The 26861-nt window shown below is 42.9% G+C and overlaps 2 protein-coding genes across 2 annotated transcripts; one reads left to right on the forward strand and one right to left on the reverse strand.

The window, feature by feature from the left end:
- Positions 1-463: 463 nt before the first annotated feature.
- Positions 464-10706, reverse strand: kbtbd4 (kelch repeat and BTB (POZ) domain containing 4). The gene is made up of 4 exons (XM_080189849.1): positions 10647-10706; positions 6848-7475; positions 4679-4785; positions 464-3103 (listed from the first exon to the last, which is right to left on the reverse strand). Exons 2-4 carry the CDS (start codon positions 7449-7451, stop codon positions 2246-2248), a joined length of 1569 nt encoding a protein of 522 aa, XP_080045975.1. The 5' UTR covers positions 7452-7475; positions 10647-10706; the 3' UTR covers positions 464-2245.
- A 90-nt stretch (positions 10707-10796) lies between these two features.
- ndufs3 (NADH:ubiquinone oxidoreductase core subunit S3) lies at positions 10797-20416 on the forward strand. The gene is made up of 7 exons (XM_080191519.1): positions 10797-10894; positions 14971-15033; positions 16467-16564; positions 17352-17501; positions 18202-18327; positions 19737-19856; positions 20120-20416. The coding sequence occupies exons 1-7, from the start codon at positions 10834-10836 to the stop codon at positions 20285-20287; spliced, it is 786 nt and encodes a 261-aa protein (XP_080047645.1). The 5' UTR covers positions 10797-10833; the 3' UTR covers positions 20288-20416.
- Positions 20417-26861: the final 6445 nt, after the last annotated feature.

Here is a 26861-nt window from a genome sequence, read left to right on the forward strand (position 1 = left end):
TTTGTTTCTTCCTTTTCCTGAAGTTCCTGGTTTGAAATCGGAAACGAGGATGTTGGATTTAATGCTGTCCCATTGATGGGTACGAATAGCAGCTGAGTAAATGATTAGATCCCGTGGATGGCCCCCGACCCATTCCCCCACTGCAGCTTTGTCAGTGGCAACGGTGACTGTGGGCAGCCTTCTCTTCGTGGGGCTCAATGAGCAATCAATGCCATCACCACCGGTGCTGTGTGGGGTTTTTATGTGTAGAGTATTACGATTTATCTTAATCCTTAATTATGCAATTATCTGACTTCAAATTAACTCAACAAAATCCTCTGAATTCTTCAAACAAGACTTGTCCATCATGCAAGATGGACTCTTGAATAGTAAATTGAAAGAGAAATTTTATTCTAAACAGAAAAAGTTTACTTAACACAAAAATAGATTTTACAACTTCAAACCAGTCATCAGGTCACTGAAGAGGAAGGTGCTCTTCCTGTTCCTTCACCGACAGCATGTTTCTGCCTTGGGAGCGTCCAGTACCTGAGTAGCAGCAAAATTGTCTTCAGAACCCCAAAATTATCAATACCTCATCTCAGACCCTGACTCTGAAATCTCATTATTGGTTCATTTAGATGTTGGTTTGTTTTAATTGCAATTTGACTACTCAGGTGCATCATCTCTTCTTGAAAGGACAATGTTTCTTTTGCAACGTCTTTTGTTATCTTTGTCCAATTGTCCACTGTTTATTTGGCCGTGGTTTTTGCTGAGCTATCTGATTAATATTCATCCAAAGCAGACATATCAAAATGGTATTTAAACTGATAAGCTTTTAAATCCAACATAACAACTTGATTAGTTACTATTTCTTCAATTATAACTTAATTGAGATCAAATGTCTGTTTCTGGCTGCTTCCTAATTATATAACAATATTTGAGTTATAAAATATAAAACAAAGTCAAAATGCTATTTTCTACAATGAAGAGTGCTGTACTTTGTTCATGTACAAAACAGCATTTTGACTTGTTAGCTTATTACAACAAATATAACATGAAATGCATTTTAAAATGGTTGAGTTACACTAAAATCTAATATCCAGGCTTACTTACACGGGAGAAGCCAAGTGCCAGTCTGACAATCTTCCCTTGTGGGATGGACTTCCTCCTTAACTATGAATTCCTGGGGATTCCTCGGGTTTCCCTCCCCCTAGATTTATCAGACACCACAATACCAATGGGAACTGCACCGTCCGTTAATTCTAGACCATGGACTGTCTGTCTCACAGCTGCAAACTAACAGACAATTCGTCACAAGTGTAACATACTAATAAGTCACTGCAGTGTTCCACAATGCAACATACCTCAATGAAATACTGTGGACTATTTCCTTTGTATGCTAAATGTAATAAAACTCTGGCCTATTTACTAAGAACGAGTTTATTATCCATATGCAGGAACACAGAGGAAACTTTCCCTGATTACATTTAAAACAAAAATACATGTGTTAAAGCATCTACGGCTGAAGTACACTATTTCTTTGTGGTTAACCTTTTCATAAAAGGAACTGTATCATAATTTTACAGTAAAAGTGATGTTGCTGCCAACTTTATCACTTTTGGACAGGACACCATCACCCTGTAGGATTATGTAAGCTTCTCTTCGTTATCCCTCCCATTCTGTCTCAATCTCATTATCCAACAGGCTGACATGAGGTAGTGTTCACTAAATTGTGTTTAGCTCAGTTCATGTCATGTCAAATCAGGAGATAAGTACAGGTATGGTGTCTTAAAACTGTGCGAGTCAAGCCATGCCAAGTTCTGATCTTCCGGATTTTGGGTTGAACAGTTTGGGCAGTGGGAATCAGGCCAGCTGGAGTGGGGTCAAGAGCTGCTCGGAGTGCAGAACAGACTGGTGTGCAAGTAGCAAAGGGAATGGTTAGTCAGCTGTTACACTGCACCAAGGCAGTCCCAAATGAGGCAGGAAGTCTTTTATTATTTTATTCAATGAAAAATGTCCAGTTTTCAGACAACTCTGGTTTTTGAACCGTCAAATTGGAGACATTATTGTACTTGTGTTTTGTTCTCAACTGCAGTATTTTTAAAAAATCTGCTCTGGCCAATGAGCTAAAGACTGAGAGCCTGTTGTTAAACCTCACTCTGCTTTATGCAATAAACATTTGGCCAGTGCTAACTTTCAGCAAAATAGATGATACAACTAAAGAATGATGTTGAATTAAATTGTGAACCTTTACATTGATTTAAAATCATGCCAAAACAAATTGCCAATTGGTCAACAGGATCTCAATTCCACTTATTACTGAGACCACAGATGTGGCCGGGTTCAGTTTCAATGTATTAGCATCACCCTTTTTACATTTATCCCTGAAAACGTAGATACACCCATTGCAACTCGCAATCTTCCAGAGAGATGGTACCCGACTCCAAACCTCTGGGAAACGTAGTCTGGTGAAGCTGTCAAGCAATGGATTGTAACAGACCAGAGAATCTCCCTCAGCTACAATGAAAATCAGGTCTTTGTGAATAGCAGCATGCATACGGCCGGCAAAGGGCAGCAGGTACGACTTTAACTGGCACGTTCTGGTGTGTGTGTCAAAGCACTGGATCAACCTTGATGGTTTGGTAAAGAAATCCAGGTCATTCTCCTCCCCACCCAGAAGGTAAATCGTTCCGTTCAGGTTAACGCCAGCAGCACAGGATACTGCCGTGTCCAGCTGATTGGTTTCAACCCACACGTTATCACAGACCACATAATAAATGACAGCACTGGAGAGGGTATCTTGTAGGGTTTTCCCACCCAGTGAATAAATGGCATCCTCACTTGGCACAGATACCAGTGTGTGTTGAAGACGGTCTCTTGGCAATGATGCGCATTGTTCCCAGTCCATTGTGCCCATGTTACACTTCCACATTCTCCGGGGAATGGGACCACCCACCACGTATAGATCACTGCCATGTTTACACGCTGCTGTGATCTGCTGTCGCAATCGATTCTGTCCACTGACACTGATGGCATCTTCATCACAATGCAAAGAAACTGCCAGTGAGTGAGTCCGTGTGTCTTCCTTTCCAATCAGATAAATGTGAACAATCTCACCAATTTCCTGTGTGAGACACAACATGAATTACAAACAGATAGGCAATGATGGTGATGTTTCCAAGAGACTATCTTTAGACAAGATGAGCTGAGTTCTCATTATGATTTTCCTGTTTATTGCTGGAAGCATACTTTTTGAATTGAGCATAAACCAAAGATGTCTCCCTCCTTTAGATCACTTTGTGGTGAAGTGATCCCAGCAAACCACCACACCCGTAACTAAAGCAGTAGAACAACTGTAACATCCCCTCTAAACTAGAATCAAATGAGGTTTCCTCCAAAATCCTGTCGGAATTACCTACAATTTCTGTTTTGGTTAGTTAATAAAATATATTTCAATATTAAAATTCAACCCCAGCAGGGATAAATAGCAGATACATTTATTTGTATTTTCAAACGGTTGGATATTTTTTCTGATTGGGATTTTGGGATGTTAAATCACATATTAACAATGGTTAGAGTGGCAATGCAATAAAGCAGCCCCTCATTAAATCCTGCTGGCAATGTTGCAGCTAAATTTGATGATGATTAAATCTGTTAGAGGAGCAGTAACTAACTCTGCAATTCCTGTCTAACCTGGACGATACTTTCCACTCAATGAGGCTGTGCTGTGAGAGGAGCTTTGGGCTTGTTCCTTTACTGTAATTATAATAACTCAGATCACGATCCTTAATTAGTTTCAATCAATTAACTTGATAAAAAGAGAAGATATATGCAGCGTGGGAAAAAAACACAATGTCCTGATTTCTATACGAGAGGAATGAGTTATTCTTCACCATCAGCTCTGGGCCATATGTTATATTACTCATTTTATATTCAGTCTGACTTTAAGAAGTTGAGGCCTAGAAATTGTGCTTTAAGTGCACAGGCCACCACAGTGTTAAAGAATAAAACATAACCAGAACCCCTCAAAGCAATGATCACTTCAACTGTGTGTCTGAAGTCTTCACGGGGAATAGAACGATAAAGTAAGGACTGGTATTTATATTGTGCCTTACACGCTTTAGGATGTCAAAAAGCATTTTTCAGCCAATGTGTGCACAGCAAGATCCCACAAACAGAAATATGAAATGACAAAATTATCTGTTTACGGGGGGATGTTGTATGAGGGATATATTATAGGATACATCTTGGCCACGACAGTTAAAAATCACAAGCTTAGTTGTTTTTCCCATCATATTCGACAACCTATCATAGACAGTTCCATTATTGGACAGAATCAACACTGTGAAATTGTTAGCAAACAGTCCAAACCTTACGAAGGATGGAAGGATCACTGGTAAAGAGCTGGACGCTTCCCAGAGGAATTCCTGCCATGCTTATTTATCTATGTAGGAATGTTGTATTACTCAGAACTGTGCAAATCTACTGACCCCCACATTCATCACTAGAAGTTAAATCATTTGATTAATGGTTGTCATCGTTTGGAACAATTTGGAATAGAATTTGTCTGGAGTAAAAGCTAAACTCTATAGATGTCAAATTTCTGCAGGGCATCTTCCATTTCACACAAAGATGGCACTTTAGTTTCAGAGGATGTATTGGTGGAGCTTGTACATTGGCTAATTTTGAGGGAACATACCTTTAAACTGGACGTCAGGTTCTCAGAGTATTGTGATCGCTCTTCCTTGTTATGTTCTATCCAAGTTTCTATTGCTTTGACAGGCTTTTGAGAGCTGGGAACACCATCTGCAGAACCATGGATGAAAAGATTGGATTTTAGTCTCTGAGCATCATTTGGAGCAACCCAGACTGTGCTGATTTTTGTCTGTTTGGTGGTGATAGTGTTACAGATTCACTGAGTCCTGTACATAAATATTTACTTGCACATTGTAATCTGGAGGTATGGATGATGATGGTAGCAGCTTCAATTCTTTCCCATCACCTGGCTGACCAAGGATCTCTCCCATGCCATCGGAAGGATTTACAGGTTGACACACTCAACCTGTCTTTGGTTGCGTTATGAATGCACGTTCCTTGGCCATCAAGTCCTGGAGTGGGACTCGAACCCAGGTGTTCTGGCTCAGAGGTAGCGATGCTACCCACTGCGCCATTAGACCACCTCACTATCCTGTTTGTGTATGTAAAAAGTCCCAAAACTTCAAAAGAATTTTTGCCCATTCCAATTTTTGTGTGGGTTTTAATTTAGGCTTAAATCAGCACTCCCTCCTCAGTCTACCCACTTCACTATGGTCAGCATATCAGGAGTTGACCATTTTCAGTTCTACTTGAAGAACAGGCTTGAAGGGCCAAAGGGCTTGTTCGTGTACTGTACTTTTCTCTCTCTTTGGATCATCAGCTGCAGGAAGAGAAAGCTTGAAGCAGGTCTCGTTTTCTCTTGATTATTTTAAGAATTTTGAACATTAAATGCATTAAGTCCAATGAAATGTCCAGCTCACTTCCTGAAGATATTACACAAGCCCATAACCACTACCTACCTTTCTGGATTTCCTGGAGCTACCAAGGAGCAGTGCGATCCAGATTGGCAGCCTGTGAACTAACCCTATTAAAATTAGGTGTGTCTACTGCCAGATTCCCTGTCCACCACTTGCCTGATTCTGACGGAAAAATAAATCATTTTCATTTTATCACTTATACAGCCCATTGCTAGTCTAAGTCCAAGGGAAAAACAATGTGGATCTTGTCTTAATGTAAATGACTTGTTGTAATAAGTCCTCGGAGGCAGACGTCCCTTCACCAAAATCCTTTTATTTACAAGTCTGACAGCAGCGTACTGAGTGCTTCCAATTAGCAGCGTAGACTTGGAGTCCCAGAGGAACTGACACGCCTGGGTAAGTACAAAGCAAGAGGCTCCCTGATTGGCCCATCAATTTGGCCTGCTCTTTTTGGTGGTTTGGAGAGTGGGTGTTGTGAACAGTCTCTGCTAGCAGCAAAAGTCCTCTGCCTGGTATTCCCAGGCGGTCTCCCATCCAAGTACTAACTAGGCCTGAGTTTTAGCTTCTGAGATCAGGTGTTTTCAGATTAGTAATGGCCATAGGACATCAACTTGGTCCTTAATCTGTTGATATTCTAACAGGCCCAACTCAATTGCCTGATTAAGGTCATTACACTTGTGCTCTCTTTAACCAACATTTTGAACTTCGTTACATTAATATCCATCAATCTCTTTATCAAGTTGGTGTATTTGCTCGGTGAGAAATTCAGCTAAAACAGTGCAGCAAAATAATCACCAGTTCCAAATATCAGTTACTGGAAGAACTGGTCTAATGTTATTGGTGGAGAATCTCAGGCAGGAGCAGGTTTCACATCCACTCCTGCCCCCACTGACCACTGTCCTGGAGGTAAAATTCAGGCCAACGTTTCTATAACAAAGATTGCTTCTTCTTTGAGAAAGTTGACACAATTATCTGCCAAGTCAAAGAATGTTCCCATCGAAGCCCATGTTATGTTAGCTGAGAGTTTAGAAACCACACAGTTCACGTACAAGTAATGACTGGAAATGCTGGAGATTCTCAGGAAGTCAGGCAGCAAATGTGGAGAGCGAGAAACAGAGTTCATGCTCCAGGTCAATGACTCTTCATCTGAAACACAAACTGTGTTTCTCTCTTTCCACAGATGCTGCCCGACCTGTTGAATGTCTCCAGCATTTTCCGTTTTTATTTCAGATTTCCAGCAAACAGTGTTTTGTTTTTGTTAACAAGTAATAATCTTTCCAGAAGTTCCCTTACTGGAAATACTTAAAAATCTCTGTTCTGCTTCGCCAAGGAAAATCAGGCAGAGAAACACGTACCTTTAATGATGTCTGTGAACAGTCTGACAGGTAACTTCACAAAATCCTCTGTCTTGTGAAGCTGTGACAGGTGTGTTTTTGCACACTGTTTGGCTGCTGTGTATAGTTTCTGGTCACTGTGCTGATCTGCTAACCACATGACCTGTAAACAGTTCCTGATGTCGACTGTCCGAGCCAGGAAGCGAGAGCATTCTTCAAAAAGTGAGGTCAGCTGGTACATATCTGCCACCTCGTACGTCTCCTGGAGATCCTCCACTCTCAGTTTGACAGTGCCCCGGTAAATATAGTCCACGAGCAGCTGGAAAACACTCGCATTCACATCTTTCAGTTCTATAACATCATTATGAGCTTCCTTTAAATTCGAAGTGAACATAGAACGGAAGAAGCAGCTCTGGGCAGACAGAACTAGCCGATGGAGCTGAAATTCTTTTCCTTCCACAGAGATGGTAACGTCTGCAAACAGCCTGTCTTCGAGGCACAGATCCATAATACTCTGAGCAACTCGCACAGAATGGAATCTGTCTGTGAAGGTATAGCTCATAAAGTAACTCTCATCTGTTGTACCTGCAATGGTTGCACCTCCTACATCACTACTTGGCTCCATTTCACAAGTGGGTAAAACCAGGACCTACGGGAACAATTTCATTTCAAAAGTTTTGTCACTCACAAAATTCTTTGTATTTTCATCATTAATATGAGAAACGTCACAGTTACGGATCAGTACAGACATAAAGTTAGTAATCCCATGTGCCAATCTACATCTGTCAAAATCATAAATATTATATGTCACCAATAATGTAAAACTGCAATACTTTACCTGGAAACCTGGATTAAATCTGTGCACAAACATTCTGGCTAATCACAGTGGAATTAAACAGAAGGAACACATACAATGGTATTTGTGCTACCTCACTTAGAGTTCATAGATTTATAGAATCCCCACAGTGCAGAAAGAGGGCCGTTTGGCCTATCAAGCCTGCACTGACAACAATCCCACCCAGATCCTATCCCAAAACCCCACGTATTTACCCTGACAGTAAGGGGCAATTTAGCACGGTCAATCAATCTAACTTGTACATCTTTGTACTCTCTCTGCCTCTCTCTTCAGCAGCAATGACTGTTTGGATGTCTGCTGCACCTTTTCGGCCATTGCGTCATTTGGTACTTTAACAAAAAATATTTCTTTTTTTCAGGTGTTAGGGATCGCAAGCTTCAACAACTCCTGAAATACCCCTGTTCCTTTCCTTTCCTCTGACTCCATCTTTTCACTCTGCTCAGTGTAGCCTTCCTCCTGTTTTTAGAAAGCTCCCTCCCCACCATGGCTGATGGGATCCTTGAACCTATTTCACCCCTTCCCACTCTTTCAGAACCATGAGAAGGTTCCCCTCTCAGCCCAACAGTCTTTAGATTCAACAGATTATCCTCTGCTACTTCTGCCATCATCAACCACATCTTCAGAATGGACTGTTCCCCCTGTGGCGATGGTCCATTCCTCTCTCACTCTCTCCCTTTTACACATTGCACCCTCTCTGGTAAACACAACAATTTCATATGCAACCACAACGTTTTTTAGATAGCAGCTACTGATGACGATTCTGCTCTTCCCGTTTCCTCCTCATTAGCATCTGCCATCCCTTCCATCATTTAACCACTTCCGCCTTCCAATCAATTACACATCTTTCCATTCATTCCTTCCTTTGCTTCCTTCTCTGCATTTGCACTTTCATATCGAGAACTTTTCCAGTTGTGATGAAATATTAACCTTTTTTCTCACATGATTTGTTTACCAAACAAACTTGAGACTTTAGAAGGAAAGGATAATTTGATAAATAAATGACAGCAAAATTTGATATCTAAATAAAAGGATATCTTATTGCACAGTAGATAATATGTAATATTACGAGGAGGCAGCGGTGTAGTGGTATTGTCACTGGATGAGTAATCCAGAGATCTGATGCTCTAGGGACCTGGGTTCAAATACCAACATGGCAGCTGGTGAAATCTGAATTCAATAAACATTTGGAATTAAGAATCTAATGGTAACCATGAAACCATTGTCGTCAGAAAATCCCAACTGGTTCACTAATGTCCTTCAGAGAAAGAAATCTGTCGTCCTTACCTGGGCTGGCCTACATGTGACTCCAGCAATGTGGTTGACTCCTAAATGCCCTTAGGGATGGGCAATAAATACTGGCCCAGTCAGTGACACCCACATCCCATAAATCACTAATTAAAAGTGGGAAAATAATAATATAAAAACATCATCACTCCATGAAGATACTAAAATGAACAGAGACTTTGCATTTCATTCTGTGAGGGATGATATGAAAAAGATCAGCTCTTCAACATGAAGCTTTGTTGTGATATCAGCAATAGGAGATCACATGAATTAAAATCCCCCAAAGCCGAACAAATCCTTATTTTATGTTGACTTCTAAATTTGTCGATTTGGATTGATTGTTAACCTGTCTACAACCACTGTGCACAGTCTGCACATTCTCCCCATGTCTGCATGGCTTTCTTCCAGGTGCTCCAGTTTCTTCCCACAACCCGAAAGGCATGCCGGTTGGGTGCATTGGCCACGCTAAATTCTCTCTGAGTGTACCCAAACAGGCACCGGAGTGTGGCGATTGGGGGATTTTTACAGTGACTTCATTGCAGTGTTAATGTAAGCCTGCTTGTGACTGTTAAATAAACTTAAACAACCATGGCTTTGTTGATCTTTCATATTTTCCATTAGCTTAAAAGATTAATTAATTAGTTTTCTGGCGATAAATTAGTGTTTTTAAAACTGACATTTGTTTTAAATTGGGTCTATGACTGACTTCCCTTCCTCCCTGAACCATGATAGGATTCTCGTCCTCATTCTCCACTCCAGCAGCCTCCATATTCAAAGGATTACACTTCACCAATTCCAGCATGGGGCCACAACCAAATACATTTTTGCTCTCTGTCTCTGATGGCGACTCCTTCGGGCCACTCCTCGGTCACTCCTACTCACAGCACTTACAGGAGGTGTACCACCTGCCTCTTTAACCTCTCCCTCCTCACTGGCCCAGACCTCAGCCACTGCATTCAGGTGAAGATGTGACGAAGGGTCATCCAGACTCGAAACATTGAATTTTTGAACAGTAAAGGAATTAAGGGTTATGGTGAGCGGGCGGGTAAGTGGAGCTGAGTCCACAAAAAGATCAGCCATGATCTTATTGAATAGCAGAGCAGGTTCGAGGGGTCAGATGGCCGATTGTGCTCCTAGTTCTTATGAAACGTTGGCTCTATTCGCTCTCCACAGATGCTGTCAGACCCGCTGAGGTTTTCCAGCATTTTCCGTTTGTGTTTCAGATTCCCGCATCCGCAGTAATTTGCTTTTATTTTTGTTCGATGTGTCCAGATTTAAACTGTGATTCTGCACACATTCTGTTTGCTGGCTTTGTTTTCTCAGATGTTTAGGATTCTGTGAATAATGTGTTATCATTCTGCTCACATCTTGTTGTTCTGCTGGGATCAGGAGCAGGATCTGAAGCATCAACCCCCCTCCCCCCCCCCCCCTCTCCCAGAGTTTCAGTATTGGACATTTCCGCAGCTTTTCACTCTTTGATTTCAATCCGGCCCAAATGGGGGAGGGCGGTGAAAACCAACCCGGGGGATGCAGGCTCAACCCCGGCCTCAGGCTGAAGCACAGCCACACCCCCCGGGAGGGGGACTACCCGCAGCCCAAACCCCCCCCCCAGACCCTCCCCTCAAACCCATCCTCACATCCCCCCGTCCCGCAAACTCCCCTCAGCCCCTCCTCACTCACCTCCAACCGCGCCCTCACAGCCCGACACCGGGGGAAGGCTGAGGGGTGAACACCAGGGGGTGGGGGGAAGGGTGAAGGGTGAACACCGGGTGAAGGGTGAACACCGAGGGGGGAAGGCTGAGGGGTGTACACTGGGGGAAGAGTGGCGGGTGGACACCGGCGCGCTGCTGTTTCCGGTTCCGGTACCATGGCGGCCAGGCTGGTGAGTCTGGCTCGGGCCGGATTCCAGAGAACTTTCCGGAACCTGGGTGAGAAGAGGGGGTGGGGAGAGTGTGTGTGAGGGTTTGTGTCTGTGCGGGTGGGGAGTTGGGCCCCCACCCGCTGGTTAGACCTTGTCGCCGGGTCGAGTCTGGGGGAAGGGAGAGACAAGGTCAGAGGGAGGGCGACCCGGAGAGAGAGGGACCCTGACATGTACTGAGGGAAGGGAAATGGTGGTGGGATTTGAACCTTGTTGAGTTGCTGTAATGCATCTTGTCAATGGTACACACGGCTGCCACTGTTGATGTTGGTGGATGGAGTGAATGTTTGTGGAAGGGGCAGCAATGAAGTAGGGCTGCTTTGTGCTGGATGGTGTGGAGTTTCCTGAGTGTTGTTGGAGTCACACTCACTCTCACCAGCCTGCCAGCCGCAGGTGTGTCAACTGATGTCAGAGTTTTACAGCTGGATCAGTTCAGTTTCCAGTCAGTGTAACTCCCACTCCTACCATCACTGTCATAGAACATAGAACATTACAGCGCAGAACAGGCCCTTCGGCCCACGATGTTGCGCCGACCAGTTAAAAAAAACAATGACCCTCTAACCTAAACCAATCCCTTTTCATCCATAAACCTATCCATGGATCTCTTAAACACCCCCAAACTAGGCGCATTTACAACTGCAGCAGGCAGGGCATTTCAATCCCTCACCACCCTCTGGGTAAAGAACCTACCCCTGACATCCGTCCTATAACTACCTCCCCTTAATTTAAAGCCATGCCCCCTCGTGCTAGCTTTCTCCATCTGAGGAAAAAGTTTATCACTATCCACCCTATCTAAACCTCTAATCATCTTATATGTTTCAATAAGATCCCCTCTTAGCTGCCTTCTTTCTAGCGAAAACAACCCCAAATCCCTCAGTCTCTCCTCATAGGACCTCCCCTCCATACCAGGCAACATCCTGGTAAACCTCCTCTGCACCCTCTCCAAAGCCTCCACATCCTTCCTATAATGTGGGGACCAGAACTGCGCACAGTACTCCAAGTGCGGCCGCACCAGAGTTGTGTACAGTTGCAACATGATGCTGCGACTCCTAAATTCAATCCCCCTACCAATAAACGCCAAGACATCGTATGCCTTCTTAACAACCTTATCTACTTGATTCCCTACTTTCAGGGATCTGTGTACACATACACCTAGATCCCTCTGTTCATCCACACTATTCAGAGTCCTCCCGTTAGCCCTATACTCGACACATCTGTTATTCCTACCAAAGTGAATTACCTCACACTTCTCCGCATTAAACTCCATCCGCCACCTCTCGGCCCAGCTCTGCAACCTGTCTAAGTCTCCCTGCAAACTATGACACCCTTCCTCACAATCTACCACACCTCCGACTTTGGTGTCATCAGCAAATTTACTAATCCACCCAACTATACCCTCATCCAGATCATTAATAAAAATTACAAACAGCAGTGGCCCCAAAACAGATCCCTGAGGCACACCACTCGTAACTGAACTCCATGACGAATATTTACCATCAACCACCACCCTCTGTCTCCTATCTGCTAGCCAATTCCTGATCCAATTTCCTAGATTACCCTCAATCCCATACATCTACATTTTCTGCAGAAGCCTACCATGGTGAACCTTATCAAACGCCTTACTAAAATCCATATATACCACGTCAACTGCCTTTCCCCCATCCACTATTTTGGTCGCTTTCTCAAAAAACTCAATAAGGTTAGTAAGGCACGACCTACCCGCTACAAAACCATGCTGACTATCTCCAATCAATTCATTACTCTCCAAATAACTATAAATCCTATCCCTAATAATTTTTTCTAAAACCTTGCCCACAACAGAAGTAAGACTCACCGGTCTATATTTCCCGGGGAAGTCTCTGTTCCCCTTCTTAAACAATGGGACAACATTCGCTATCCTCCAATCTTCCGGTACTATACCAGAGACCAACGACGACCTGAAGATCAGAGCCAGAGGCTCTGCAATCACCTCTCGTGCCTCCCAGAGAATCCTAGGGTAAATCCCGTCCGGCCCAGGGGACTTATCTATTTTCAAACCCTCAAGAATATCCAGCACATCCCCCAAGATCCAGCACATCTGTCCATGACATCACTGTCATGGACAGATGCATCTGTGTCAGGCAGGTTGCTAAGGATGAGGTTAGGTACATTTTTCTCTCTTATTGGTTCCTTCGCCCACAGTCCCGTTCTAGCAATGATGTCCTTTTGGACCCGGCCAGCTCAGTCGGTGGTGGTGCTACCAAGTTATTCTTGGTGGTGGACCTTGAAGTGTCCACCCAGAATACATCTGCATCCTTTCCACCGTCCGTGCTCCATCCTAATGGTATTCAACATGGAGAGGAATGGGGTTGGAGTTTGTTTATAGTTTATTTATTAGTGTCACAAATAGGTTTACATTAACGTTACAATGAAGTTACTGTGAAAATCCCCTAGTCGCTGCATTCTGGCGCCTGTTCGGGTAACACTGAGGGAGAATGTAGCATGGCCGATGCACTCAACCAGCACATAGAAAATAGAACACTACAGCACAAACAGGCCCTTCGGCCCACGAGTTGCACCGATCACATCAACACCTACCAATCTATAGACCTATCTATAACCCCCAATCCCATTAAACCCCATATACTCATCCAGAAGTCTTTTAAAAGACCCCAGTGAGTTCGCCTCCACCACCACTGACGGCAGCTGGCACATCTTTTGGACTGTGGGAGGAAACAAGAGCATCTAGACGAAACCCACAATGACGCAGGGAGAACGTGCAGACTCCACACAGGCAGTGACCTAAGCCAGGAATCAAACCTGGGTCCCTGGCGCTGTGATGCATTAGTGCTAACCACTGTGCTGCCCCATGATAATCAGGCAAAGAAACCTCTGAGTGTATTGAACCTGATATCCAGAGTCGATGTTGAGGACTCCCTGAGAAATTCCTTCCCAAATCTGTGCCACTGTCACCTCCGCTGACTCTCTGCTGCCAGTAGTGCGGTACACACTCAGGAATGGTGATGGTGGTGTCTGGGACATGGTCACACTTACAGAATCATACCTTAGGCACAATGTCAGGTTGTTGTTTGACTAGTTTCTAGTCTGTGAGACAGCTGTTCCAAGTTTGGCACAAGCTCCAAGATGTTAGGAAGGTAGATTTTGGGTTTCTCATTAATGTTTCCAATGTCACAGACAAGGAAAGGATAGCATTGTTTAAAAAGGAATTGTAGGAAATGCCTAGTACTTGTAGGCCAATTAGTCTTACATTGGTAGTGGGCAAACTAGTAGAATCAGTCCTGAGAGATAGGATTAACTGTTACTGAGAAAGACATGGACTCATCATGGATTTGCTCAGGTCTTGCCTCACAAACTTGATTGAATTCTCTGAGGAAGTGACGAGGAGCATTGATGAAGGTCGTGCAGTGGATGTTGTGTACGTGGATTTTAGCGAGGTGTTTGATAGGGTAGATTGGTCAAAAAAGTACCCTGTATCCCATGGATTTTTAATGTGGCTAACTGGAAGCAAAGAATAATGGTTGTTGGATGCCCGTGTGAATGGAAAGTTGTTTTATGTGGTGTTCCACAGGGTTTTGGTGTTGGAGCCTTTGCTAGTAGCTATAAAGTTGTGGCAATTTGTGACTGTAGTTTTGTTTCTTGCAATGTTCTTGCCTGACTGAATTTAGTAGCGTGAAGCGTCAATGTGATGTTTGATTATTGAATGCTACCAGTAGACCCTCTGGGCCATGTTGCTTTGTGTAGAAATTATGAAGATTAGTATGAAGATACTGTAATCTCTTTTCATCCTGGCAAAAGGTGCATCCTCAAGACGTTAATGCACCTCTTCACTGATTGACTTCTGTTTATAGAGTTTTAGATTTCTAGATTGAAATTCAAATTCCATAAATTATAGATTTTTAACTTTTTAGGATTACCTTAGTTTTTTATCAAACCATTTTTGATGCATGTCATGATCTCTGTATAATATTGTGAAACGTAACTATAATATTTAGGGATATAGACCAAAAGTAGGTCACTTTTGAAATTATCTTGCTTTATTTATCTATTTGAGTTGCAAAAAATATTGCTCTTGTGATTTCATTACAGCTCCTGGCCACAGTGTTTTAGTATCACAGACCAGGTTTGAGGGATCTGTTTCAGACGCTCGGCGTAAGTAAATATCAAGCTGCAATTAGTTTGATGTTGATTTAATAAGATAACTTTATGATACTGGTTTCCTTCTATGTACAGTAACACTATTAAAATTTTTGTTATTTTTCCGTAATCCAATAAGACAAAGACGGAAATTTGGAAAGACCAGGGTGCTGCTTGAGGAATGTAATGTCTCTAGTGTGTGGGTGAAGAGAGTTGCCATGCTCTTTGCTTTTTGTGTGCTAACATGCTTCCCACTTTGTTCACACGTGTTTGCTAGCAGCAATGCAAGAAAGAGCCAAATGTGTAAGTTTCTCCCTGTAAGTGCACAGTCTGTCCATCAGCAAGTCCTCGGTTCTACCTCCTTCTGGTGAAGTGGAAACTTGGTCCCTCGTGGCCCCAGGCTGAAGCTTCAGAGGAGGTTTGGCCTCAGAAGTGTAGTGTTGAGGCCTTTAGACACACCCTGCTACTTATGAACCAAACTCCTAGCTGTGCGCAAACAACCCCAGTGTGTGAATACTTCAGGAGAGGTAAAAGCCGAAGGAGAAATGACTGAGGTAAAAATCTGGATTGGAGCCCAAAGGCAGACTAACGTGTAACCCTTGCACCAAGCTGGTGACAAAGCTATTTCTCTTAACCGGAACAATGTCATTGACATTAACAATGGGGAGGGTGGGGGTGGGGGGTTTAGACAGCTTATTGTCTGTATTACTTTTGTTAAGAAATATACACATTTGGAGGAAAAATGAACTAAGTAATGCTCAGGAGGTGCGGGACTAACTCCTGCTTGCAGTTTCAATCTTGTCTACTGCATCTTCTGGTGTTGCAGGGACCGGGGGCTGGCAGCCAGTCAGACTGACCAGTAGCTCTATGAGGAAGGACTTATTCCAGAGAGAGAAAGGCTGAGGTTCTGCCTTGGTCCGTGAAATGGCTGTGGGGCTGGAAGTATTGGTGGGGATGTGTTTCCCGCTGACACTTCAGATTCTTTGTCTTGTAGATAATGGACAGGCTTTGAAGAGTTAGAAGATGAGCCATGCGCTGCAGAGTAGTCGGCCTCTGATCTACTCAAGTAGTTACACCATTTATTAATGCTTAGATAATTTATAACACTTCTACGGGGTAAGTTTTTCACTCAGAGGGTGGTGAGTGAATGGAATCGGCTGCCATCAGTGGCGGTGGAGGCGAACTCACTGGGGTCTTTTAAAAGACTTCTGGATGAGTATATGGGATCTAATGGGATTGGGGGTTATAGATAGGTCTATGGCTTAGTAGGTGTACAAGTGATCGGCGCAACTAGTGGGCCGAAGGGCCTGTTTGTGCTGTAGTGTTCTATGTACTTACAAATCTGTTTAAGTTAACATCCTCTTCAAAATGCACCAAAGATGTAAGCTTTCTTACTCTGTAAATGGATGAATGACATTTCCTTAGTAATGTTGCATTTTACCTTGCAGCTACTGTCCGACCGAGGAATGAACTACTGCACAACCGGCTGTCTGCATTTGGTGAATATGTTGCTGAGATTCTTCCCAAATACATCCAGCAGGTGCAGGTAAGGGTGTCAGCAATTTGGCCATGACTTTGACTTAAGTTGGGTTGCTGAGTTTTAAACATCAGTCAAACATCTGTATTTGGGTGGTCGGACATTGGGTTGGTGAATCTGAAGTTAGGCTTTTCATTGGATTTCTCTTCCGTCGTGTCAGTTAGTTGGCCTGATAAGTAGTTTTCTGAGACCTGGATTAGAATCTAGTGCTGTGCCATCAATGAAATGATTATTAAACAGAAAGCAGTCATCACTGGAAATAACAAGGGGGGGTGTCTTATCCAGAAAAGAAAGGTATCTTTCTGTGGCACTTCTGTGCAAGCATCAGATGTGAAAATCTGTACAATCCTTTGTTTTTAATTTCTTCAGTTTGGGTTTTTTGCCTTCTGTGATGCCAGCATAAATTATGATAAGAAATCTCAATGCCAGGTTAAAGTCCAACTTTACAAGTTAATTTGGAATTACGAGCTTTTGGAGCCCTGCTCCTTCATCAGGTGAGTGGTGTAGAAACTTGTCTGTGTTGAAGGAGCAGAGCTGTGAAAGCTTTGATTCCAAATAAACCTGCTGGACTTTAACCTGGTGTTGTGATGAGATTTCTTACTGTGCCCACCCCAGTCCAATAGCAGCATCTTCACATCACAGCATAAATTATGGTAAAAATAAAATTAGCTGGAGAAATTGCTTTGACAATAAAATTGTTTTGGTTCACTGGAATATTATAAAATGTAGTTATTATTCTGATCAACCTGATACGTCATGAGTGTTTGGTCATCTTTGCCTTGTGTTTATTTAACAGGTGACTTGTTTCAATGAGTTGGAGATTTTTATCCATCCGGATGGCATAATCCCAGTGTTGACCTTTCTGCGGGATCACACCAACGCTCAGTTCAAATCGCTTGCGGATGAGACTGCAGTGGATGTCCCTTCCCGTCCATTTCGATTTGAGGTAATAGAGGAAGAGTGAAAGAATGTGATTTTATGATTGTTATAACATATTTATCACAGCTTTAAAAACAAGCTTTTAAAAACTATTTGAAAATAATTTGCAAATGTTGTAGAGAAGAATTATTATTGGTTTGGAGAGCAGTTTTACTGCAGCAGTAATATATTTGTTAAAAGATAATGATGGCAAGTGCTGAAGCTTCTCAGTTTTAAGATCTCACATCCCTATTTGAGACAAGAGGATGGATGCATCTTGATAGAACATTGAACAGTACAGCACAGTACAGGCCCTTTGGCCCTCAATGTTGTGCCGAGCTATGTCCAAACCCAAGATCAAGCTATCTCACTGTCTATAATTCTGGTGTGTTCCATGTGCCTATCAAATAACTGCTTGATTTGGCAGAAAAAAAAATTATGTGCAATCTCTTGTTGCTGATAATTGCTTAGTGGTACAGAACCAGAGTTTTCTTCAGGACAAATGCAAGAATTGCAAATTTCAAAGAGAGCAACAAGTTGCAGTGCACGAGAAAATGGTGCTGATTGGTTGACAAGCTGCCACTAATTTAACAATGAACCATTGTTACCTTGTCCTGTCAGAAACTTGGTTAAATTGTGGAAGAGCCTCACCTTGATCGGTGCCTAGGTTCTCACTGTTCTGTTATAACTGAGATTTAATTTTACAATCTTTTCTGTAACCTTTCCAGATTGTATATAACCTGCTTTCACTGCAGTTTAACTCTCGTATCCGAGTGAAGACTTACACTGATGAGTTGACGCCACTGGATTCTTTGGTACCTGTATTCAAGGCAGCAAATTGGTACGAGAGAGAGGTGAGTTGAAGCAATTGGAGGAAATGTTATGATGAGTCGATTATTACTTGTTTATCTTTAAGGAAGCAAAGGCCAAATCTTCAGGGTTAGAGAGCAGAAAATAATTAAACCATGGACAAGGGAGTATTCAACGTTGGAGGTCAGAGAGTGTAAGATAGACTGGGATGGACAGGGAATTATGAAATACAGTAGTGTATTTAATATATGCAATCAAATCCTAGCAAAAGCAGTTTATGCTCTGGAAATTTAACTTTTAAAAAGCAGACATTGAGTCCAATTGCCAATAGGATTCAAGGTGGAAGGAAAAACAGTAAAGCACTCCACTAGTCACCATCACTTTGGTAGGAAGAATGGTAGGAAGGACTATTACTTACGGGGCGAAAAACTGCAGCAGGCGACGGTGCAGAGGGACCTCGGGGTCCTTGTGCATGAGTCGCAAAAACCCAGCTTGCAGGTGCAGCAGGTGGTCAGGAAGGCGAATGGGATGCTGGCCTTCATAGCGAAGGGGATTGAATATAAAAGTAGGGAGGTCTTGCTGCAGCTGTATAGGGCATTACGCGGGTTGATGGGTTTTTGATAGGAGAGGGGATTAAGGGTTATGGGGAGAGGGCGGGAAAGTGGAACTGAGCAGCGACAGATCAGCCATGATCTTATTGAATGGCGGGGCAGGCTCGAAGGGCTGGATGGCCTACTCCTGCTCCTATTTCTTATGTTCTTATGTTCTTAATGATTTGCAGTGTTACATTTGGGATTCTTCACTAGTTCCGACAAAGAATTCTACCTGATGTACTAACTTGTCCTTTTGGATGTTAGTGAAGTGCACAGAGCGACTAGAATGATGCAGTTTTTATGCTGATGGGCTTGTGGGCGTGGGCAAAGAGTTGATTGTGGATTCCAACAGGCCAGGGTTGTATTGTGGCTACAGATAAATGTGTTTGAGGGTAGCTGGAGTGGGATCCAAGATTGAGTTAATGTGTGTTGTCCGTAGAAGGAACAGACTTGGTGAACCGAATCAATTCAGTCTGTTTCCTGATCTTTCCCTCCTATTGAAATCAGGAACGAGGGACTGCCACCAAGAGTCAAACACTGATTTTTGTGAGCTGTAAGGTCCATGTGAACTATAATGTGATTTGAAATGATTGTTCTCTGCTTCATAATCACAATGTTTTATTTTACAATTCACTTTATTTATTCCTGACTTGACACTTTAGACTAGATTTTCTTAACCAACAAATGTTGAATAATTTGTTTAAAATTTAAAACATAAATGTGTAATATCTTTCATGAGATGCAAACACCTATTGGTGGGTGTACAAGCATTTTGAAGCCTTTTACCTAAACCTTAGAATTGTCAATCTTTTTAACCGGGTTCTTTAAGGATGGCTAGAATGTTCCTTTGTTTCCTCCAGATTTGGGATATGTATGGTGTGTTTTTTGCTGACCATCCAGATCTAAGACGAATTCTGACAGACTACGGGTTTGAAGGTCATCCCTTTCGCAAAGACTTCCCACTCTCTGGCTATGTAGAGGTAAAAAAAACCATTTTGTTTTAATGCTGTACATCTATTAAGTTACTGTTTTTCTTTTCCTGTGTCCTGCTTTCCCATTTAACACTGCCTGTGGCACCCCCACAAGCTGCCCAGGTCAAGTTTGCATGTTTTGGAGTGTAAGTCTGCAGCAGCTATCCTTGAAATAATTGTAAATAAAATGCTGGAGTTGAACATCCTGTCCTGTCCTGTCCTGTATTAGATCCTTGGTCAGATCTTTGGCTAACTCCTCCTTTTCCTTCCAGGTGCGCTACGATGATGAGGTCAAACGTGTTGTTGCTGAGCCTATTGAACTTGCCCAAGAATTTCGCAAATTTGACTTGAACAGCCCATGGGAAGTGTTCCCAGCCCACCGTGAGCCAACTGAACTGCCCAAACTTGAGGAAGGAGAGAAAAAGTCTGAAGCTAAATGAAGGGGCAGCTGAGTCTTTTGGGAAAACCTTGACGCATGTCAATTTTAATGTGGACCTAAAATAGCTGTTTTCTGTATAACCTAATGGATTGTGAGAAACTGATGTAAATAAATCACAGGAATAAGATTATTTTTTGTTACCGTTTTAATTGTATTAATCGTCTGTGTCATGAAGGAACAGGTTTAACTTGGAAGCTGGACAGCAGTGAGGTGGTGACGTAGGCTGGCAGATTGCTGTGTGTGCTTTAGACCGTTCCTATGGCGAGAGGGTTGGAGACCGTGCAGCTTGCTGATGGATTGGACCAGTCCAGAAGCAGATAATAAAAGCTGTGCTTCCAAACTTTCAGAGAGGTGGAGGGAGGCTCACTTTGTGGGTGGTGAGATCTTTGTGGGAGGCTCTCAGTGTATTTTTGGGATCTGTTCTATTTTGTATGTTGGGAGTTATTTTGTGGATCGGGTTTAAATTGCTCCACAATCATATGAGGCCCCCTTATTGGTTTTGACACATCTAACCCTGCCTCCAAGTTACTAGCTATTCCTGCAGCGTATGAACTTGTCCATCATATTTTTAGATGTTTTAATATTGAATTTTAAGGCCAGTATATTGAGTTATGTAATTCTTGGGAAGATGTGTGAAATTGATCCAGATGTGTGAAATTGATCCAACATCTAGAAGGTTAAGGGCAGCAGATGCATGGCAACACCTGTAAGTTTCCTCTAAGGCGCACAGCACCTTGACTCGGAAATATGTCACTGTTTCTTCCCATTGTTGGGTCAGAATCCTGGAGTTCCCTAACTGTAAAGTTGGTGTACCTACACCTCAGCGACTGCAGTGGTTCAAGGAGGCAGCTCACCACCACCTTGTAAAGGAAAACTGGGGATGGATAACAACAAAGAACAACACAGCACGGGAAACAGGCCCTTCGGCCCAACGAGCCCGCGCCGCCGTCCCACTGTCTCAGTGACCTATTCATGATTTTAGTCTACGCCTAATGTGCGAGGATCAGGGAGGTCCAATTTAGGGACAATTTAGTACCCAATCAATCAGCCTAAAAGCACATCTTTGGGGATGTGGGAGGAAACCAGAGCACCCAGAGGAAACCCACGCAACCACGGGGAGAACGCGCAAACTCCCACAGACACAGGCCCAAATCCATGTGTCCGCACAGCAACAGAGATAGTCTCTGAGCTGTCATGTTGCCCTCGAGATGGTCCAGTTTAAGCACACTAACGACATGAGGCAATAGGCAACTCGCGAAGCAACGTCCAAGAGCAGCCCACTACAACCTGCCGCATGCATGCCCCTTGCTGGACTTAAATGCCTGTGGAGACAAAAAAATTCATTATTAAACAGGCAAAGACTGTAACATCCCTGAGGCAAAAACGTAATCCCAAGCCTACAATGTTTAGTAAGGCCTGCTATATCCCCCTATATGTAGCCCGCTCATGTGGCTAAGTGACTCTTAAACAACCCTAGCGTGCCTGCTTCCACCACCTTACTCGGTAGTGCATTCCACACCCCCACTACCCTTTGCGTGAAAAACTGCCCCTCTAATATTTGTCTTATACCTAGCCCCCCTCACCCTAAGCCCGTGACCCCTCGTTCTATCCATTTCTAATAGCGGAAAAAGCTTACCACCATTTACTCTATCTATCCCCTTCATAATCTTATAAACCTCTATTAGATCCCCCCTCAGCCGACGTCTCTCAAGGGAAAACAGCCCAAGTTCGTTCAATCTTTCCTCGTAAATGTAGGTCTAGCCAGCAGCACCCACATCCCATGAATGAATAATAAGAAAAGCCATGACATGATGGGGCAGCAAGGTGGCACAGTAATCAGTACAGCTGCCTCACAGCACCAGGGACCTGGGTTTGATTTCAGCCTTGGGTGACTGTGTGGCATCTGAACGTTCTCCCTGTGTCTGCACTAGTTCCTCCTGGGAGCTCTGTTTCCTGCCAAAGTCCAAAGATGTGTCAGTTAAGTGGACTGGCCATGCGCAATGCATGTGGCTATGGGGATAGTGTGGGATGGATGAGCCTGAGTAAGATGCTCTTTTGAGGAGTTGGTGCAGACTCAATGGGCTGAATGGCCACTCTACACCATATGTATTCTGTTATGTAAGTAATTTGCTTCCACTGAAAACTTAGTCGACTTGATTTGACTGGTTCAACTGTATCTGAGCAAACTTCTTTCTAATTATGACAAAAGAAAAACATTTCAAATTGGAAACATACTGAAAATGGGAAATTGTTCCTCAGAGGACAAGGTAAACAAATGGTTCAAGTATAGACCATTTATCAGAACAGTGAATTGAACAGGAGACAATGGCTTTGAGCAACTGGAGAGTGGAAGCAGAATAGGAAAAGCCAGGAGGCAGCAAACTGCATTCACAGAAAAACAAGTCATGAAGTAACAGAAAGAGAGCGAAGCATTTATACAGTGCTTTTCACAATCACAGGATGTCTTAAAGCATTTTACAGACCAAGACAACAAAACGCTTTTGAAGTGAAGTCATGGTTTTAATGCAGGAAACATGACAGCCGTGTACATAGTGAATTCATACAGTCAGCAGTATGATAATGGCAGTGTGGATAGTATCCTCAGTAACGCACTGAAGAGTCAGCCTTGATGTCTCAGAGTCAACATTTGTAACATTGAAGGTAGTTTTAAATTTGGAGTGTGTAATGTCCCTAGAATAGTTACACCAAGATGAGCAAATGCTACATTATTTGTGGTTCTGTTTAGTGTTAAACCATTCAAGTTGAAGTAAAAGATTCCATTGGCACTATTGAGAAAAGACCCTACAGTTCTCTCTATGTCATGACCACTAAAAATATAATTGATATATTTGGCCGAGTGAGGGAGCCATGGTTCACAAAGGAGGTTGAATGTCTTGTTAAGAGGAAAAAGGAAGCGTTTGTAAGGATGAAAAAACAAGGTTCAGTTGGGTCGCTTGAGTGTTACAAGGTAGCTAGGAATGAGTTACAAAAAGGGCTTAGGAGAGCTAGGAGGGAGCATGAGAAGTCCTTGGAGGGTCGGATAAAAGAAAACCCCAAGGCTTTTTATTCTTAAGTGAGAAATAAAAGAATAACCAGGGTGAGGTTAGGGCCAGTTGAGGATAGTAGTGGGAACTTGTGCATGGAGTCAGAAGAGATGGGTGAGGCATTGAATGAATACTTTTCTTCAGTGTTCACTAAGGAGAGGGGCCATGTTTTTGAGGATGTGAGTGTGACACAGGCTGATAGGACGGAGGAGGTAGATGTTCTGAGGGAAGATGTATTAGCAATTTTGAAAAACATTGAGGGTTGATAAGTCCCCTGGGCCAGATGGGATACATCCTAGGATACTTTGGGAGGCAAAGGATGAGATTGAGGAGTGTTTACCTTTGATCTTTTGGTCCTCACTGTCCACAGGGATTGTGATGTGGGTATGCCGGCGTTGGACTGGCGTAAACACAGTAAAAAGTCTGACAACACCAGGTTTTAGTCCAACCGATTTATTTGATAATAGACTCACAAGCTTTCGAGGTTCCCCTCTTCGTCAGCCCATTCACCTGACGAAGAGGGAAACCTCGAAAGCTTGTGAGTCTATTATCAAATAAATCGGTTGGACTAAAACCTGGTGTTGTCAGACTTTTCACAGGGATTGTGCCAGAGGACTGGAGAGTGGCGAATGTTGTTCCTCTCTTCAAGAAAGGAAATAGGAATGACCCTGGTAATTATAGGCCAGTTAGTCTTACTTCAGTGGTAGGTTAATGGAAAGGGTCCTGAGAGATAGGATTTATGACCATTTGGAAAGATTCAGTTTAATCCGGGATAGTCAGCATGGTTTCATGAGGGGTAAATCCTGCCTCTCAAATTTGATTGAATTCTTTGAGGAGGTAACTCAGTGTGTAGATGAAGGTAGAGCAGTTGATGTCGTATACATGGATTTTAGTAAGGTGTTTGATAAGGTTCCCCATGGTAGGTTCATGAAGAAAGTAAGAAGGTGTGGGATAGAAGGAAATTTGGCCGATTGGATATGTAACTGGCTGTCTCGTAGAAGACATAGGGTGGTGGTGGAAGGAAAATTTTCAGACTGGAGGCCAGTTACCAGCGGTGTACCACAGGGATCAGTGCTGGGTCCTCTGCTATTTGTGATTTTTATCAATAATTTGGAAGAGGGGGCTGAAGGGTGGGTTAGTAAATTTGCTGATGACACCAAGGTTAGTGGAGTAGTGGATGAGGTGGAGGGCTGTTGTAGGCTGCAAAGAGACATTGATAGGATGCAGAGCTGGGCTGAGAAGTGGCAGATGGAGTTTAATCCTGATAAGTGTGAGGTGATTCATTTTGGTAGGACAAACTTGAATGCAGATTACAGGGTCAATGGCAGGGTTCTGAAGAATGTAGAACAGCAGAGAGATCTTGGGGTTCATATCCACAGAAGGCTTATAGTGTGTTAGGGTTTATTAACAGGTGGTTTGAGTTTAAGAGCCGTGGGGTTATGCTGCAACTATACAGGACCTTGGTAAGAACACATTTGGAATATTGTGTGCAGTTCTGGTCACCTCACTATAAGAAGGATGTGGAAGCATTGGAGAGAGTGCAGAGGAGATTTACCAGGATGCTGCCTGGTTTGGAGGGTAGGTCTTATGAGGGAAGGGTGAGGGAGCTGGGGCTTTTCTCTTTAGAGCGGGGGAGGATGAAAGGTGACTTAATAGATGTTTATAAGATGATGAGGGGGATTGATAGAGTGGACGTGCAGAGACTATTTCCTTGGGTGGATGTAGCTGCGACTAGGGGGCATAATTATATATTCATGGTGGGAGATATAGGAGGGATGTTTGGGGTAGATTCTTTACTCAGAGACTGGTGGAGGTGTGGAATGCACTGCCTGCTGCGATAGTGGAGTCGGACACTTTAGGAACTTTCAAACAGTTATTGGATAGGTATGTGGAGCAGACCAGAATGACAAGGAGTGGGATAGCTCGATCTTGGGTTTGGACATAGCTCGGCACAACATCGAGGGCCAAAGGGCCTGTAATGTTCTATGTTTCTATCTATTTGTCTCATTTGCAGTTAGTGGAGCCATACTGTGTGTTAATTATCTGCTGTATTGTCTATGTAACAGTGACTACACTTCATAAACTGTTTCGCTTTGAATATCCTAAGGATGTGATTAACTGTGTTCTTACAAATGATTGGCCCAATATATATTTTCTATTAATATCCTATTGAAACTGAGTCAGCACCAGCGAACTCGCAATTCGCATTTAACTGTTGGCTTTGATGTGGTGAAGCTTTGGTTGTAAAATACCAGAAATGTTCAGTGTGTAGTGAGTTGAGAAGTTAATCTTTCAGACTGTTGACCTTCTGTAAGAACTTGCAACAGTTAGCGATGAGCCAGGTTTGAACAGAGGCAGCGAGTGTTGGTGATGGTGAGGAAAAGGTGGGGTGTGTGGCAGGAGTGATTACAAGATGAGGAATGATGGCATTTTGTAGATTCCCAGGCTCAGCATCAAGTTCAACAATAATAAAAGCTGGAAATACTTAGCAAGTCTGGTAGCATCTATGGAGAGAAAAGCAGAGTTAACTTTTCAGCTCCGTGATCTTGTGACTGCATTATTTTGCTTTTGTAACCAAGTTCAACAACTCCAAGTGACAAGCACTGCTCCTGTTTTTGCCAAACTGCTGCTATTGGTTCTGCTGTTGCTCCTTTTGACGTATCTTTTCTTTCTTGACTTGCCCTGTGTTACCCCACCTTGTGCCACACACCATCATCCCTTTTCCCAGATTGGGAGAAATCAAATTCACAAACATTTTCTGATTTAAGTAAAATAAATATAATTTTGTTAAATTCAGTGAGCACCAGGATTTATAACAATAACCACAGAAACCATGGACCCACTTCAGTCATTTTTCATCTTGTGTTTGAAAATTCCAAACCTCAATTACAAAACATTCGCACAAGATAAAAGTTAGAAAACCTGTTCTATTTGCTGCAATACTTCCTTCAACAGAGATGCTTTGTGTGAAATTCTGTGGACAAAGAGCTTCAAACTGATGAAAGTAAGGAAACTGTGGTCCATTTTGAATGGATTAAGACAATTAATGTGTCTCAAAATAATTCTTAGTCAACTTTATATTTGTGTGGGAAGTTGTGTAATTCGTCTCATTATTTTTATCAAGTTTCCCTGGACTCTGCATTATTATTAAAATCCTGCTTCTGGATCAGAAGTTTGTTGATTTGAATTACAAACAAGTTGAAAATTTACCTCAATTTGAGCACATTCTCCACATGAGAACATAAGAACTAGGAGCAGGAGTTGGCCATCTGGCCCCTCAAACCTGCTCCGCCATTCAATAAGATCATGACTGATCTTTCTGTGGACTCAGTTCCACTTATCTGCTCACTCACCATAACCCTTATTTTCTTACTGTTCAAAAATGTATCTATCTTTGCCTTAAAAACATTCAATGAGGGAGCCTCAACTGCTTCACTGGGCAGGGAATTCCACAGATTCACAACCCTTTGTGTGAAGAAGTCCCTCGTCAACTCAATCCTAAATCTGCTTCCCCTTATTTTGAGGCTATTC

The sequence above is a fragment of the Carcharhinus amblyrhynchos genome, chromosome 6, assembly GCF_965287045.1.
Source record: "Carcharhinus amblyrhynchos chromosome 6, sCarAmb.v2.hapA, whole genome shotgun sequence".
NCBI lineage: Eukaryota > Metazoa > Chordata > Chondrichthyes > Carcharhiniformes > Carcharhinidae > Carcharhinus > Carcharhinus amblyrhynchos.

Coding starts and splice junctions, on each gene's coding strand:
- kbtbd4 (XM_080189849.1), bottom strand. CDS start 7,451: ATGGAGCCAAGTAGTGATGTAGGAGGTGCAACCATTGCAGGTACAACA. Junction 4,786..6,847: donor GTTCACAGACATCATTAAAG/GTACGTGTTTCT, acceptor ATGGTTCTGCAG/ATGGTGTTCCCAGCTCTCAA. Junction 3,104..4,678: donor ACCTGACGTCCAGTTTAAAG/GTATGTTCCCTC, acceptor TGTCTCACACAG/GAAATTGGTGAGATTGTTCA.
- ndufs3 (XM_080191519.1), top strand. CDS start 10,834: ATGGCGGCCAGGCTGGTGAGTCTGGCTCGGGCCGGATTCCAGAGAACT. Junction 10,895..14,970: donor GAGAACTTTCCGGAACCTGG/GTGAGAAGAGGG, acceptor ATTTCATTACAG/CTCCTGGCCACAGTGTTTTA. Junction 18,328..19,736: donor CAAATTGGTACGAGAGAGAG/GTGAGTTGAAGC, acceptor TGTTTCCTCCAG/ATTTGGGATATGTATGGTGT.